The sequence below is a fragment of the Phalacrocorax aristotelis genome, chromosome 1 (assembly GCF_949628215.1).
Source record: "Phalacrocorax aristotelis chromosome 1, bGulAri2.1, whole genome shotgun sequence".
In the NCBI taxonomy this organism is placed as follows: domain Eukaryota; kingdom Metazoa; phylum Chordata; class Aves; order Suliformes; family Phalacrocoracidae; genus Phalacrocorax; species Phalacrocorax aristotelis.
Genome location: NC_134276.1, coordinates 178,384,240 through 178,400,913, shown reverse-complemented (window position 1 = coordinate 178,400,913; position 16,674 = coordinate 178,384,240). Strand labels below are relative to the sequence as shown.

Here is a 16,674-nt window from a genome sequence, read left to right as displayed (position 1 = left end):
GATACAACAGTCTAAGGATCAGAGGCAATAGTGCTTAATTAAAAGTGTAGAATAGAAAGCTGATTACAGTCTATTGTGATTATTACTAGAAGAATACAGGATCTTCTCTGAAAAAATATGAGTATACATATTTAGTAGATTATTTTAAATGGTTTAAATATTTGTCAGAATTTAATGAATATGAAGTCTGTGATGTAAATCCAATATTCCCTATGAGCAGATGGCCAATATCTTTACTGTAAAACACTGAGCAGAGTGAAGTCTACGCTTCAGGCAGGAAATCTTCAGACAATGCAAGGAATTTGCAAACGTAGGATATGGAGTTAATACATCTTGCCTTTTTCCCTTCTCTTTCCTCCTCAGTTAGAAATCAACATCTGACAGATGAGAGATGATAAGTGAGTTTGCACGTCTATTCTTCTGTGAGTGTGGATAAAACCAAGTTATTTTAAATTTAGCGTGAAGGTAGACAATTAAAGATCTTTTTCTTTTAACGTTACTTTGATGTTAATCTTTTCTTTTCTTGTGTATTGCAGGGATCTGTCTTATAACTTGCTTGAAGATTTACCCTGTTTTACTGCATGTAAAAAACTACAAAAAATGTAAGCATCAAACTACCCTAAAAAGCCTAAAAAGAAACATACAAATGTGTTTGAGCATCATTAACTTGGTTATTGCTGGCTGATGTGACATATGCTAAATATATGCTCTTGCACTATATTGAAGTGGATCATAAGCACAATCTAAAACACCCCAAAGTGTCCTCCAAGTGCCTTTGAAACTGAGGAGGTTCTTATTGCTATTTCAGTGACTTGCATCACAATGAAATCGGTGAAATCAAAGCAGACACGTTTCGGCAGCTGGCTGCCCTTCGGTCTCTGTGAGTACAGCCCTAACAACCATTCACCCAGGTTCTCAGAAACATGGGGTATATACTGTCTGCTTGCTATATGCCCCCAAACATCCTTGTTTCTGTTTTTTCCTCGCTTTGATCTTTCACCCATTTGGTCATAACTGTGAAAGGAGAACAAACATTGTGAAGTTTAGCATGGGCAGCAGTAATTCAAAGATGTAAACCTGCATCTATAAAAACTGTTACTTCTAAATGTTTCTGATGGAGGTGGAGAGAGATACTGAGCCAGAGGTGGTATCTCTTGTCAGGTTCACGTAATAATCAGGTCTGGAGAGCATGAAATCTTTTTATAGAGAACAGTGTCTTAAGAAATAGAGACCAGCCATGTGTGGATTTCTAGTTTTCACCCAGACGCATGTGCTAGGAGAGTAACTCTGTCAAGACATTACTCATGGTTTTAAGTTTTTGCAGGTTCAAACCCATACATTATTTTAAGAGTTGCTTTCAGTCTTTTTGATTTTTCAGGGGCGGTGAAGATTGAGATTAGAAAGTTAAGCCTATTGACAATGGATTTGCTCTTCAGTCACATCATGAGGACCTCTTAGAAGCAGTCCATACACCCCACCCTTCTTTCTGCTGCTTTAGGAAGCTGTGAAGCAGACTGCAAATAACTGCCTTAGACTGTAGAAGGCATTAAGATGTTTTAAGAAAGTTGTCAGTCTAATAACTAACACCATTAACTGAATAACAATTTAAAAATTGAAAAAATATTTTGCACTATGAGATATGCAGAAGCTTATTGAAAATATTTACATTAAATTAATACCTTTTTTATATTTAGGCCTCCTAATCAAGTGTATGAAAACTTCCATATTCAGTCAGTGGGTATGTAATTTTCTACTCACTTTTCTTGTAGGGATTTAGCTTGGAACAAAATTAAAATTATTCACCCCAATGCCTTCTCCTCTTTACCATCTCTGATCAAACTGTAAGTATTTGTGTATCTTTTACATTCAAATTTTCACATTTTTCTTGCAAGAGTACATAAAAATTTAATAACTTGGTGCCCCAGCAGAAACTGAGGCTTTCTGTATTCTAATCTTCTGGTCTATTGAATCTATAACTGAATGCCTGCTTTCTTGCACTTCACCCATTCCCATAGGTATTATAGCAAAGCTGCATATAACACTGTGTAATCAGAGGGATTTGGGGTCCATAAGTGCATCTCCCTAATTACAGATTATCAGTGCATCTCCCTTTCCTCATTCAATTTGTTAGCAGTCTAATCTCTTGTAGCAGTGGGGAATATTTCCTGTTAGTTGTGTTTCAGGACTAAGGAATTGGATTAAAAATTAAATAATAAACATTTTCCAGTATGCATCTTTATTTTATCATTCGTCATTTGATGGACAATACTGTCTATGACATCCCTTTTGGGGGCCCTCCTCAGAACTTTCCTACTTTGTAAGGTGAGCAATAAATTGTAGCTTTGGTCAATAATATAGAACAGTCAGGGAGGGTTAAAGAAAAAAGCCCTTTAACACACCCACAGTAACACAGTGTACCAGTGTTTCCTGAAATGCTAGTCCCTCTTCTGACTGAAGTCAGTGGTCATCTTTACCATTGCACTAGGACCAGAATTTCACCTTTGGTATTTAACTATGTTGTGAGCAAGAGGACACACACTAAACCAGATAGGTAGAAGACCAGTCCATCAACATACCTTATTTTCTGTCTAGCCCTTAGATTTCAGTAGATCATCTGAGAGACAGGAACTTTGCTATTCAACCTTGGGCATAAAAGCATTTCAACAGCATGAAACTCTCCTTCTTCCTCCATCTTGACTGTTGACCATCTTAAGTATTGCAGTGTAGATAACTGTGAAGAGGACTGAAAAGGCTCAGAGGATAAATGGAAGACAGAGGAAGAAATAGAGAACAGAATACCTCTGGACTTCCCACTCTTCTATTACTTACCATGATCACTGTCACTTTTTTGTTCACCTGATTTACTTTCCCCAATTTACATATCTGTGTTGATCTGTGCTGTCTTCCCTCAGACAAACCTTAGCTGAGAACTGTCACCTTCATCTGCTCCAGCCCAGATCCATCCTACCCTGAAACACGCATCTTCCCTGTACACTCCCTGAGCTGCTCCCTGTGGAGCTTGCAGGGCAGCCGTACGCTCTGGCATCCCACTGAATCTTTTAAACTGTTGGAAGCTGGCTCCCTTTAATTCAAACAATCTAATGAACAGATTTTAAATTGATTTACTGGTACTATGAATGTTGGGAGTCAAAATTCAGCAAGAGAGACTTAGCTAACTGCTAGATATTACTGTTAGCTTTCTGCTAGGCACATAGGTGCATACTCCAGAGTGGTGCTGCAGCTTTGCTCTGCTGACTGGGGCCTCTGTTCATTCAGTCATTTTTGACTGAGTTAGAAAATTTTAACCTGTTTTTCCAACATGACACTTCTAGTGCTGAAGAAAAAAAAATGGAAACCTGTAAGCTGATTTTTATTTGCTGTTATGCAGGGATGTGTCATCCAACCTTTTGTCCTCTTTTCCTGTGACGGGGCTACATGGTTTAACTCATTTAAAATTAACAGGAAATCATGCCCTACAAAGTTTGATATCATCTGAAAATTTTCCAGAACTCAAGTGAGTATATCATTAAAACTAATAAGCCACATTTGTGTTCATGTGCAATGGAAGGTGTGTCAGTGTGTAACGCATGTTACTTCGTATTGTCAGTCTTTGATCTGTGCTATTAAAACTAAAGCAAATATGATAAAAATGATAGACCTTTTATTATGCTCACTTTTAACTGAAGAAACTCTGAAAGGGTTTGAAATATTAACCCCAGTACTTGCTTAAAACGAGCCACATCTGCTTCCTGGTGATATGTTTCAAAAGCTGTTAAAACAATATTGCTAGCAGCTTAGTGATATGTCCTTCTTCTACTGGATTGTGCTTACAGAACTTCCATTATATTTAATGAGAATGCAGAAAATAGCAAGGGAAGAATATACTCCTGAAGTTCCAAAATATTTGACCTCTTTTGTTTGAACATGTTTTTTCTGTAATCTTTTGATTAAGATTCAATAATGCTTTGCCATTATTACTAAAACATTTTGATGCTAATAATTTTCTGCTGGATGTTCTGTGATACCGGAAGGAAATGTTCTCTAGAGAGCATTTGCAGCTCTGTCAGTCACTGGATGACCATAGAGAAATCAGAGTAAAGAGAGTTTTGCCTCTGACTTCAGGGTATTTGGAAGTGTTCCCTAACTCTCCCTTGATTTTTATATTTTAATTAGAGGATGCCAAGTGCAGCATGTATTTTTTCCATGCTTTACTGTAAAAGGTTTGATGTCATAAAATTTGAAAAAATTAAACGGTGTACACACAGTTACAGAATCACAGAACGGTTGAGATTGGAAGGGACCTCTGGAGGTCATCCTGTCCAACCCCAAGCTGCTCAAGCAGGGTCACCTGGAGCCGGTTGCCCAGGACCACATCCAGACAGCTTTTGAATATGTCCAAGGATGGAGATTCCATTCTTATGTCTTCACTAGATTTGCCTTTTGCACTGGCAAAGTCCCATGAGTCTTAGTGGGCAGACAACTCAAGGAGACATTACCTTGAGGACTGCAGTGTTTGGAGTTATCAGTGAGGGAGTCATGAGCAGAAGTGCGCAGCTGATTAAACCTCTGCGTAGAGCACTGGAGAGGGATCCACACTAGAACACTTCTATGGTGGCATGTTGATATAAACAGAGAGAAGAGCTGCAAAAAATGGTTCCAAGGGTAGGAAACAATGCCTTGAAAGTCTTAATAAACCCAATATTTGTAGTTTGTCACAGAAGAGGTTGGGCAGTGACTTCATCACCGTGTATGAAACTACTTTCATAACACAAACATTCTAAGTACTAGAGGCCATATGCGTTTCCTACACTAGAGACCTTGAGATGGGTCTCAGAGGTCAAACAAGTATCATAAGAAATCATGATGGTTGAGGCTGAGCTTCTGTCTTAGCTTCTCTTCTCTCACTGACTTTGCCCACATGTTGAGGCAGGTGACAATTCTAAAACACCTGAAGGTTCTTTAAAAGAATGTAAACACAAGAAAATGGATTACTCCAACAATACAGTTGGACTTGATGGTCCTAGAGGTCTTTTCCAACCTTAATGATTCTATGATTCTAATGATTCTATATAGTGATGTATATACCATGGCCTAGAGGCATAAGAGGTGCTGCAGTGGTCCTAGAATAATCATTATTCAACTGAATTATGTGCAACTAAGATTTTTTAATTCTTTTATCAAAATTATATGATTTTTCACCAGTAGTATCATGTACATTGCTCAAATGCAACTACAGTGTATTTAGTCTGGGCAAGTAGTTAACAATGGTGTGTCAGGCAGTAGCTTAAGTCTTTAAAAAGGCTATAAAAAGTATGATTAATATATCTAGAGATGATTAACATCTGTAAGAACAAATTATATCCAGTGAGGAGAGAATGGGGTAAAACCCTGACCTGGAGTCTGCAGGACTTTTACCATAAATCAAAATAAGGCCAGGATTTCACACAGGATCACTGCACAGACAATGCATGAAGCACCAAACTTGAACAGAGATCTAAAACAAAATGAAATTTCACCCTTTGTAATTGCTGGAACTAGACACTGGTTACAACATTAAAGACAAATTCCTGTATAAAAGCTTCCTGCTCATCTGAACGGGTCATTGCTGTTCAATACACAGACACATCAAAGAGCTGAGCATCCTCTGCCCCACCTTCAGCAATGGCATGAGAACGCACTACAGAACTGAGCCCAGCCTGCTATGGCAAGCTTTGAGGAAGTAAAGTCAGGCTGCCAGCCACTCCTTCCTTCTTTATCTGATGCTTTGATTCAGTGCTGTAAAGAACTCAATGATTTACTCCATTCATCATAACTGGGCCTTCCCATTCACCATCAACCCCATACCTTTGTGAGGTGGAAAACAACCTTGTGTTCTCTGCTGCTTAATCCGAAAACAGAAAAAAGGGATGTTCGTTGCTGCAGGAAAAGAATTATCAAGGATACAGATTTCATCAATAGGAGAACAGTATATAAAAATAAATTCAGCCAGTGTTTCTAAAAGAGTTTAATTTGACAAAGCCCAAATCTAATCACCCACATCAAATAAGCATCATCCATAAAAAGGACTGCTTCCAGCACTGTATGTGCCCCAAAATGCACTAATTTAAAAATAATTCTAGAGCTTAGGGTTCCATTTGTTCCCCTTTGTACCAAGCTTTTGGCTAGCGCACAAGTTTAAGTCCTATTGGCACTGGGCCTGATTCAGACTGATTTTGCAGATTTCCCAGGGGGTTAGAGGTTGCATGGAATGCTCATTATGTTAATTTACATGATTAACCTGTTGAAAGTAATCTGATAGTTCTATTTAGTTCCTTTTAAGTTAAGTCAGAATAACTTCTAATCACCTTTTATCTTTTAATTTTTTGGTTTATTGGGCTTTTGGAATTAAGGTGAGTTGTTAGGTTGGTGAACTGAGCAAATGAAACACCTCTTCTTCCAAAGCATAAAATATATCTAAGGAATAGAAGTAGTCTATAGAACTTGAATCTATGTAGTTCTTCCATGCTATCCCAGAATTTGCACATCTCCGAAGGAATTAAATTCAAAACGTACTGGAAATGAGCAATTTTCTGACAAAAGAAACCCTCAAGGTCATTGAAACTCACTGATGTATACTCGGTTATGTGTTAGGAATACCAATGATCTTGAAAGAGTTAGGAATGAGCATCCAATGTCCTGCAATGACGATGCTTATTTCCTAGACTATTAATAAAGTAGAACCTTTTCCTCGGTGACAAGTGTTTTTACACACAATGTCTTTCTGATTCATTCACCTTTTGGCTTAGAACACTGCTTTCTTGATCTGTGCACAAAAGACAATCTCCTTTTTGCCACCTTACTGTGAAAAGAATTGGATGTGGAAAGAGGTGTATAAGGTTTGACTTCCACAAGACCTCATTCTCCCAAAACTGGAGAAATTTCATTTGGGAAGTGATGTTTTGGTTTTGCCTGTTAGGCAGATAGATGCAGTTGTGATCTTTGGATCTGCTTTTTTAAAAGAAACCATTAAGAAAGGAACATGGAGAAACCGTTGAGTTACACTGTAAAATCATTCAAAATCATAAAATAGAAATACAGCTCTTAAGAGTAGCATTCACTCAGTGACAAGGCACATGTCTCCCACTTTCATATCTCCCATGAAAATGCATAAGAAAACTTCATTGTGCCTTTACTGAAATTAGCCTAGAAATCATCGGCATTCCTGATGTGGAATTTTATTTTTGAGTCCTCATTTTATATTATCATGACTTGATTTTTACCCATAGGTATTTTTCCTTTCAGTCATGGTTATTTAAATAGGTTCCTTTATGGTAGCAGTGCAATCCAGTAACTCTGGTGCTAAACCAGTATCATGGCATGCTTCCTTCTTCTACAGGGTCATGGAAATGCCTTATGCTTACCAGTGTTGTGCCTTTGGAGCTTGTGAGAGCCACTACAAAATCTCCAGCCAATGGAACAAAGATGAGAATAGCAGCATTGACGATTTTCACAGGAAGGATGCTGGGTTGTTACAAATTCAAGGTAATCATCATCTTTGGCTTTTAAATCTACCTGAAGGCTATGAGCAGCCTGTGATGCTAAACAAATCCAATACTCTCTACAGTCACAGAGGCAGTCTTTCCCTCTCTCTTGCCCGATAATATGTTATTCAAACATTCGTATGCTTAGCAAACTAATTTTTCAGGTCTGCCTTTCAAAACTCTCGCTTGCTCATCTTTCTGTCTGAACAATAACTACGTGAGAGACAGGGAAGTGGTGCTGGTATGTAACCCCATACAAGAGCAGGCCAGCAAAGAACTAGTTTCTTGCCAGCCTTGGAAGCAGCCACACATCCTTGGCTCTCCTCCTGTCCACATGCTTCAGGATGAGTCACAGAGCTTATGTGGCTACTTTGGCATAGCTGCTGCTATTTTTCCCTGGCACTTCCTGGGTACCAGAGAGTGCATCTGCTCTCCAGGACAGGAGACTACCATATTTTTCTGCCCCTTCAGCACAAGGTCTGTTACTTGACCTGTTACGTAGGTGCACATATACATGTTATACCATCCTGCTGCTTTCTGTGCTGTCTCCACTCCTGCAAACCAGTAAGTCTCAGAGTTCAGGGCTAGCCCCAGCAAGAATAGGGCCAAGAATACGTGGCAGAACGATGACATAAGAAACACAGAAAAACCTGGGCTAATTCTTAGTAGCCTGGCACAACAGCAGAATCCATATTTTAAACTCCTTCCTGGGCAGTCATCGCACTGCAAATTAGGTAATAGAGAATGTACCTGTAAGTGATTGTTTTCAGAGAAGTGATGGTGCCAACTTTTTAAATAATCCTGAGTACAGTAATTCAAAACCAAGTAGGCATAAGTCTGCTTCTGCTCACAGTTTGGCAGGCAAAGGGACAAGACCAGGCCTTAAATACAACAGACAATTTTGCAATTTTTACTAAAGGAAGTTTTCCTGAAAATTGCAGTATCATATCTGGCTATTTCCTCACCCACAGATGAGCGTGACTTTGAAGATTTTTTTCTTGACTTTGAAGAAGATTTGAAAGCTCATCATTCAGTGCAATGCTCACCTTCTCCAGGTATGAAACTGCCAGACAGGTAGGAATCCGAGCGTAGTATTACCAGATATTCTAGATGCAGAACAAACTCTGAATGTGACAATAACGTGATGTTATGACAGTAACAGGATGTTCTGCAATAATTTGATGAGATTAATACAAATACATTGCACAGTAGTATAAAATTTTGCATTGAAGTCCAGAAAACTATTCAGCTACTAAATTCATCTATGAGTGTAACAACAGGTTTATGCAGCCCTCAAGCAGATCTTCACTCCAGGCCCCTTTTCACAGGAACTGATCCCTTACGAAGGGTACAACAGAGCAAAGACTCTGTCCTACCAAGACACAGATGATAAAGGGGAGCAGAATCTTTACTCGCTCAGTCTTTTGCAAAGCTAGTGTAATACTTCTGAACGTCACTGAGTTATTCAACACTTGAGCTTCTTGAACAACACGCAGTTTAGTTCCATGTCTAGGAAACACCAAACGCTACTGTACTGAAGTACATAGTCCATCACAAAGGACCCCCAGCACTGTCATTTTCTTTATAGAATAGTGCATCCCTGGCTTCGCAGTGTGGCAGAAAGGAAAAGGAATGCATTGATTGAACTGCAAAGCTACAGGCCACCAATTCCACTGAAAGTTTCCTTTAAGGCAAGGAAAGAAGTATGTCTTTGGAATGTCGCTTCTAGCTTTGACAGCTGTGGCCATAGGTTTTGCTTGCTTGATTCAGCAAACATTTTCCCTAGCCATTCTTTCTTTATGAAACATGAACAAAAAACCCCAAGTGACAACTAGTACTTCAGCATTCGTTGCAAGCCAAGATTCTTGTTTGTAACAGCAAATAATAATGAATTTTTAAAAGTTATGTAGAGAGGAATAGAAAAGGCAGGCAGCCAAAGAATTTAGAACCATTTGACCATCACATATTCTCCTATGGCCTAAATATAACTGCTGAGTTCGTGAAAATGTCACTGTCTTCAAGGTAAGTTATCACCAGACCCAAGAGAAAATTTAGTTTCCATGCTGATCTTTCAAATGGTATCTTAGAAATACTTGCAAACTGACACAATAGATGCTTATGCCTACTTGATGGCAACAGTTATCGTCATATGGCGCACATCTCAGCTGCACAGTTTGTGTCTTAATGGGGAAGCACAGACCACTGTGAAGGACTTGCTTTGAGAGAGCGTAGCTGGCTTGTACCAAGGTAAATAATGTTTCTCAGACCGCAGAGCATTCAGCTTCGACTGCACAGCATATGCACCTCAATTCTATGAGAATACGCAGCAGGCTTCAACCACAATGACCTGACTTCAGCCACAGGTCATCAGAAGCCCCTCCAAAAAGGCAGCACTTCCAAACACAAAGACAGCCTTAATTTTCTTGGACTGTGTAATGGCATGTTGTAAAGTAGCCAAAGTGTGTCTGTCCGTATCCATTACATCACACTTCAGCAGGACTCGTTAGCAGCCTGTCCTAGTTTAGAGAGAGGTATCTTTTTCAGCATTTTTCACACACTGAAAAATGTCACAGCTTTTCTTGAAACTACAGACTGGACATTCACATTGCACTTGTACTGCTAGGCACAAAAACAAACCCATAAACTATTCACGCTGAGGAGCAAAGACTCACGTGCACCAGTAATGCAACATGCATTTAGCAGCATGTTACCAAGGTCTCAGATTACTCCAAAGGAAGAGCAAATTTATGGCTCCCCTTTTGGACTGAAATTCACTGCTTGGCTGTGCTGAGAAACCTGCAGGAAGCATGAAATGTAATGTCTTGGAAAGCACAAAATAATTTTTCGGTTTACGTGAGTTTACCTTACCCTTTTTGTTTTGTCATTTCAGGTCCCTTCAAACCATGTGACCATCTGTTTGGTAGCTGGCTGATCAGAATTGGAGTGTGGACCATAGTGGGTTTGACCTTTACTTGCAATGCACTGGTGTCTGCTACAGTTTTCAGATCTCCGTTGTATATGTCCTCCATAAAACTTTTGATCGGTTTAATAGCCATTGTAAATGCCTTGATGGGTCTGGCCAGTGGAGTACTGGCTAGCGTGGATGCATCAACTTTTGGTAGCTTCGCTCAGTATGGAGCACAGTGGGAAAGTGGAATTGGTTGCCAAATAACTGGCCTTCTCTCCATTTTTGCTTCAGAGGCTTCCATTTTCCTCCTTACCCTAGCTGCGCTTGAACGTGCGTTCTCTCTTAAACACGCTACAAAGTTTGAAACAAAATCCTCCATTGCTGGTGTAAAAGTAGCCATTTTCTTTTGCTTTATGGTGGCACTGATCATTGCAGTGATACCACTCCTCACTGGGAGTGAGTATGGGGTTTCTCCGCTTTGTTTACCACTACCATTTGGAGAACCCACTGCTATGGGCTACATGGTAGCACTGGTATTGCTGAACTCCCTTTGTTTTCTGGTAATGACTATTGCTTATACAAAGCTCTACTGTAGTTTAGAAAAGGGAGAACTGGACAACATTTGGGATTGCTCTATGGTCAAACACATAGCCTTGCTACTTTTTACTAATTGCATTCTTTATTGCCCTGTGGCCTTCTTATCTTTTTCCTCCTTACTAAACCTCACTTTTATCAGCCCAGAAGTGATTAAGTCAATACTGCTAGTGATTGTGCCACTGCCTGCATGTCTAAACCCACTCCTTTATATACTTTTCAATCCACACTTTAAGGAGGACTTGGGAAGTCTGCGAAAGCAAACTTTGTTATGGAGGAGATCAAAACATGCTAGTCTGATCTCTGTGAATTCAGAGGACCTAGAAAAACAGTCTTGTGACTCAACACAAGCATTGGTAACCTTCACAAGTGCCAGCATATCATACGATATGCCTACCGGCAGTTCACTAATGCCATCGTCTTATCAAATGACAGAAAGCTGCAATCTTTCATCAGTCGCCTTTGTTCCGTGTCGCTAGTTTCAGTGGCAGTACAGAAAATATCTATGTTTACAAAATTTTTAATCCCAAAAGTAAGTATGGATGTGTGCATACAAGCCAGAGAGTGCCTCTGAATTATTGTCGCACACATCAGAAAACAGTCAATGACAAAACTTGCAGCAGGCTGAAAATCCAATACTTGAGCCTTCTCAGCCTGCTTCCGAAATGCTGGGATGAAGAGAGAAACTGAAAGCTGCTGCAGTTTGTGCAGTTGTATCAGCTGCTCTCTTTTAAAGTAGCACTACTCAGAAAGGGCATCGGTTGGTCAAGAGCAAAAATAGCATGTTAAATTGGTAAGTTTTTATTTCAATGCGTCACTGATACCATTTGTTTTCAGGGGTTGGGGTTTTTCTCCTGTTTATTGTAATTTGATTTTAATAATATTTTTTCAGTGCCATGACTGTTTTATAAGCATCTGTGTATGGCCCTCATTCAGCAAGGCATCTAAATGGAAGAGTAGTCCTGTTCAAGTCCTAAAGGTTTCTGCAGAATAGACTTTGATGAAGTTCCATGTTTGATGAAGCTGATTTAATAGGTTAACTGGTATTGGGTTTGGTTTTTAGAAGTCATCTGACTTGACAAAGCATTTTTAACTGTCAGCTAAACCTACAAAATTAACATGGTGTGAAGGAAGTTAATCAAGATCCTGTTAAGTGCTTAAAATGCAATTGTAAATGGCAAACCATTGTCACATGGATATTTTTCTAGTGAGGTTCTGAACAGTTTGGTCCTGAATTGCTACTATGCCAGTAGAATTGCTCCCAGAATTACTGCAGATAAAATTGGCAGATGACTTATAGAATTTGAGGGTGGAAAATACTACATAGAAAGTCAGCAATACAAAAAGACTGGCATGCTGAGGGCAATTAAAGGACACCAAAGGCACTCACGTAGAAACACTCGTTTAAGGTAATTTGTCTAGGAACAAAAACCGTAGTCCTGCTCATGGCATGATCTCTGTCCTGCGGAACAGTGATTCTGGAAAGCTTCTAGTTCATGGTCACTAGTCAGTTGAAGATTTAGAGGCCTCTGTGTCCTTTTGGCTAAGGATAGCCAATATCCTTAGCCAAGGCAATATCAAGTAGGAGTGAAGAGGTTGTATGATCTGTGTTCTTAGCACTGATGCAAGCGCTACTGGGATATTTCAAACAGTTCTTGCATTCACATGCTGTAAAGAACATTGAAATTGAAAAGGATATGAATATCATAGATTTAAAGCAGCTTAAGAAAGAAGTGATTTGATCACAGTTTATAAGTAGCTACTTCTGGGAAACAGAAGTTTGTGAGCAGAGGACTGCTCGTTCAAGAGGAGAAGAATCTGGTAAGATCGACTCAAAGTTGACATTAGGGATATGCAGCGTAGAAATAAAGGTGCAAATTGTTGACAGTGATCATCATTAGCTAGTGGAACTACCTGTCACCAAAAATCTCTAAATTCAAATTGGATAGATTGCCAAAAACGGTATTGGGGCAGCGATTGGAATTCAGGGACTTTTGAGATTAGATTAACACAGCGTTCCTCTCTGGCTTTAAATCTGTTAATAGTTTACTATATCGAGGCATGTATGTTTACACATCAGAAGCATCCCAGTTAGAGAGAGGAGACTTCAGGTCTTTGCCAAGTCTACTGTCAAAGTGTCTCAGACAACAGAGCCACCTTCACTTCCCTAGAATATCAGTCTTTGACCTTGGCCAAGCCATCAGGGGATATTCCAGTATTCTTTTCTCAGAGCTGGCACCTTTTGCTCGAGTGAGCTGATCGTTTAAGGCACGAAAATGCACAAATTAACTTTTTTTTTGTTGTTAAAAATAGCTCCCTGAGGAGTGACATTTAATAGCCCAATACTCACTGCTCAGTTAATGGCCACTCAACCTCCAGGTGAATTTTTTAACGTTACCAAGGTTAGGCTAGCCCAGTAATTAAGGTAATCAGTTACAGATGATCTCTGTTATTCATCTGTTACTGTATATAAAAAGGACGGATTTTCACAATGAAGAATTTGTTGCCAACAATGGATATGCCTTGATTTTCTTGTCCATTCACACTGGCATATTTTTAGTTTTGCAGTTACAGATGGCATCAGTTGACTTTGGCTGACATGTTCATCCTTCAGGAAAAGAAAATGAACCAATGCTGAAATTATGTATGATAAAGTCAGCTGAGCACTTATCTTAATCCTTTATCTCTTGTGGCTTTTGAAGCAGTGCAGCATACAGCTGGAGAACGATGCCTGAAACCACTTTGAATTAAACAGAGGATCAGTCAACCATTGCACAATACCTATTACCATGTTTACTTAGCTTTAATTTAACTGGGGTCCATCTGTGCTGCACTGCTTAATGTCAGTGAAATTCCTTTCAGCTCGCTATATTTAAGAAGTTTGTAAAGTGATTTGAGAAGCAAAATAATGTTATAATTCTAAAGACTAGTTAAAGAAAGCTTCTTTTATCAGAACTTTTTTAGCTTGCAGAAAGTCCTAAAGGCTCTGTGTCTTATTTTTATAAGCATGTTTGAAATATTTTGATCAGATATTTTAAACTTGAAATTGTTAAAATTCATTTAATAGATTTTTAAAGTAAAAATGTGTAAATATAGAACTGTATTTATTATTACAGTGAAATGCAACCACAGTAAAGGACGTGAGATTAAGCCCTGTACAGTTTCATATTGATATTTGCTATATTTTCTGCTCATATATATTACTAAATTCATTATCTGTAAATAATATAATGTAAATCTGTAGTGATTGTAAATAGGTGACATGCTTTCTTTTCTATCAGTGTTCCGAACATATGTAAGTTGTAATAAAATGTGACTACAGAGTAAAGAGCATTTAATCAGGACCTAACACCTCACAAAATGGCACGCAGCCTCAATTAATCCTTCCCAAGTTATTGTAATACTTCCACTAACCTCCCTAGATGTCCAGAATTCTTGGTGAAGTATAAATTCAGTTACAGGTTGCGTGCTCTCATTAGGTGCCCAGGGACAAAAAAAAGAGAATAGGGTTTCATTTCAACACAGATTAAGTCTTTTACCAAAACTTCACACACAGACCCTTGTGAACAGCTCCTGCTCCCTGTGCATGCTGTCCGTACCGCAGTGACGACCTCTCTCAGTTGCCATGTCCGACCATGTGACAAGGGCATGCATCAGATCAGGCGATGAACGTGCATGGGTTACCAGCAGGCTTCAGACCATATTGGAGCACATGAGAGATGCTGCACCAGGCTGCTGCTTCTGGTGAGACAGCAAATCCTCCCACATGCTTCCTTGTTTTTGCTCCAACCCCTTATGTGGCATGCGAAGCGGGACAGGGGATTACCAAACAGCTGGCAAAGCTCATCTGATACACAGCAGAGAGGCAGTAGCACCGTCACATATGACATGCACAGGATGCAGATGCTAAGGGCAAATGAAAGGTTGGGCCTAAAACATGGGTCTTGCCAAGAGTCAGGTTGCTCAGGCTGCACTAGAAGTTACAGCTCGGTTGAATTAAAGACAGGCAGCAGCCAAGCACGGTCATGTCATCATCTAGGCATCAAGGAAAGGTGAGACTATGGATGCATTGCTGTTAGGAGGGACTGTGCATGGTTTTTCAGAGGTTGTAGTTGTAGGTCATTTCTGTGAAGTACCTGGAAGAAAGAGGTAAAATACCAGTGAAGTAAAAACTCTGAGAAAGCAATTGTTTAGTCAGGAATTTACTCCATATGGTAAGTAACAAATTACAAAGATTTAAAAAAGAAGGTAAAATGATCCTAGACGTAAATTGATTTCAACAGGGAGTGTGCAGGTTCTCAGCTAAGATAAGGAGGCTAGCATGGATGGGGTCACTTCAGCCAGGAGGCCCAGTAGAGAAGTAATTTAGGTGGGTGAGTTTCAGAATAGTCTTATTGAGGTGGGACAGAACCAGCAGTGAAGAGAGATGAGAAAGGCACTCATTACCTTTAGGAGGGCAAAACCAGAAGCGTGACAAAGATAGCATCGGGGAGTGCATAAGCCAGGGAGCAGAGAGGGCTTCAAGAGATGGGATGCAAACACGGGCAGTTTTACTGGATGTCAAGAAGGGTGGTGGAGTTTTTGTGAAGGACGAAGAGCTCGGAGTGGATATGAAAGGACAGAAGCAGTGTGATGGCTGAGGAGACTGAAATGGTAAGAGAACAGGCAGTGAAGATGCTTTCACATGCACTTACTTGCACCAGACAGCGTAAGCAATATTAGAGCTGGGGGCCATAAGGGAGAAGAATGAAATTGTGTTATTTAAGGAGGGATATAGTACAGCTTGGACATAGAAGGGAACAAGGATAACTACAAAGGAAGAATGGGCTGGTTAGTGAAAGCTTCAATGCAAAATGGGAAAAGAGGCATCAAGGTTATAGAGCTTGATATGTGGAAAAAAGGTTTTTATTCATTTATGTCCCAAATAGTGAGTGATAGTGCCTGTGGTCACAGCTTCGGTGTTCCGGGCAAGGTACAACCACACGTAAGTATAGGTGACTTCTCCCTTAAAGCACTCACACCACAGACATGTAGTGTTATCTGCAGTAACAACTGAAGGAGAGGTTACTGCAGGCTCATGCGATGGTTATTTAGGTAGAGCAGACGGAGCACGCCACCTGCTCACTACTCGGGCACACTAGTTTTATCTGGGAACTTGGTCCTCAGGGAAGTTGCAGATACATAAATGGCAAAGGAAAAAGAACTCATCAGAGATAGAAGTAAAAGCCATAAAGAAGGTGGGATCACCTGTAAGAAAAATGGATGAGGATAAAGGCCACATTTTAGCAGGCAATAGCAGAGAAACACGAAGAATGACACTGCAGGAGAAATGCTGCATCAGCTGGGCATGCGGCTTCAGACCTCATTCCCAAAATGGGGGAGAACATCCCTGGGCAATCTGGTGGTCATACTGGATCTCGAATTGAGAGCAACCGCTTGCTCAGTCCTTGCTGTTGCTGCTGCTCCATGTTTGCTTTCTGCCTTAGTGACCTACATGTACTGGCCAGTAAGAAAGCTCCTGCCGCACAAAGCCTCAAGCTATCTCCTATCCATATCATCTGTAATAGGAGTTTCAGCTTTACAGTATTGGGCACCACTTATTTCCTCTGACTGCTGTATGAAACACTGGAACAATAATCTCATAATCAGGCA

General features: G+C 39.9%; 1 protein-coding gene across 2 annotated transcripts in view; it reads left to right on the top strand.

Moving 5' to 3' along the window:
* LGR5 (leucine rich repeat containing G protein-coupled receptor 5) overlaps positions 1–14,350 on the top strand; it is a 99,152-nt gene extending 84,802 nt beyond the window's left edge. For both annotated transcript variants that reach the window (XM_075080807.1, XM_075080805.1), the window contains 7 exons: positions 537–602; positions 809–880; positions 1,770–1,841; positions 3,389–3,514; positions 7,376–7,521; positions 8,492–8,575; positions 10,411–14,350. In XM_075080807.1, coding sequence (XP_074936908.1) covers positions 537–602; positions 809–880; positions 1,770–1,841; positions 3,389–3,514; positions 7,376–7,521; positions 8,492–8,575; positions 10,411–11,501 — 1,657 coding nt within the window. In that variant the 3' untranslated portion in view covers positions 11,502–14,350. The remainder of the gene's footprint in view (positions 1–536; positions 603–808; positions 881–1,769; positions 1,842–3,388; positions 3,515–7,375; positions 7,522–8,491; positions 8,576–10,410) is intronic.
* Positions 14,351–16,674: the final 2,324 nt, after the last annotated feature.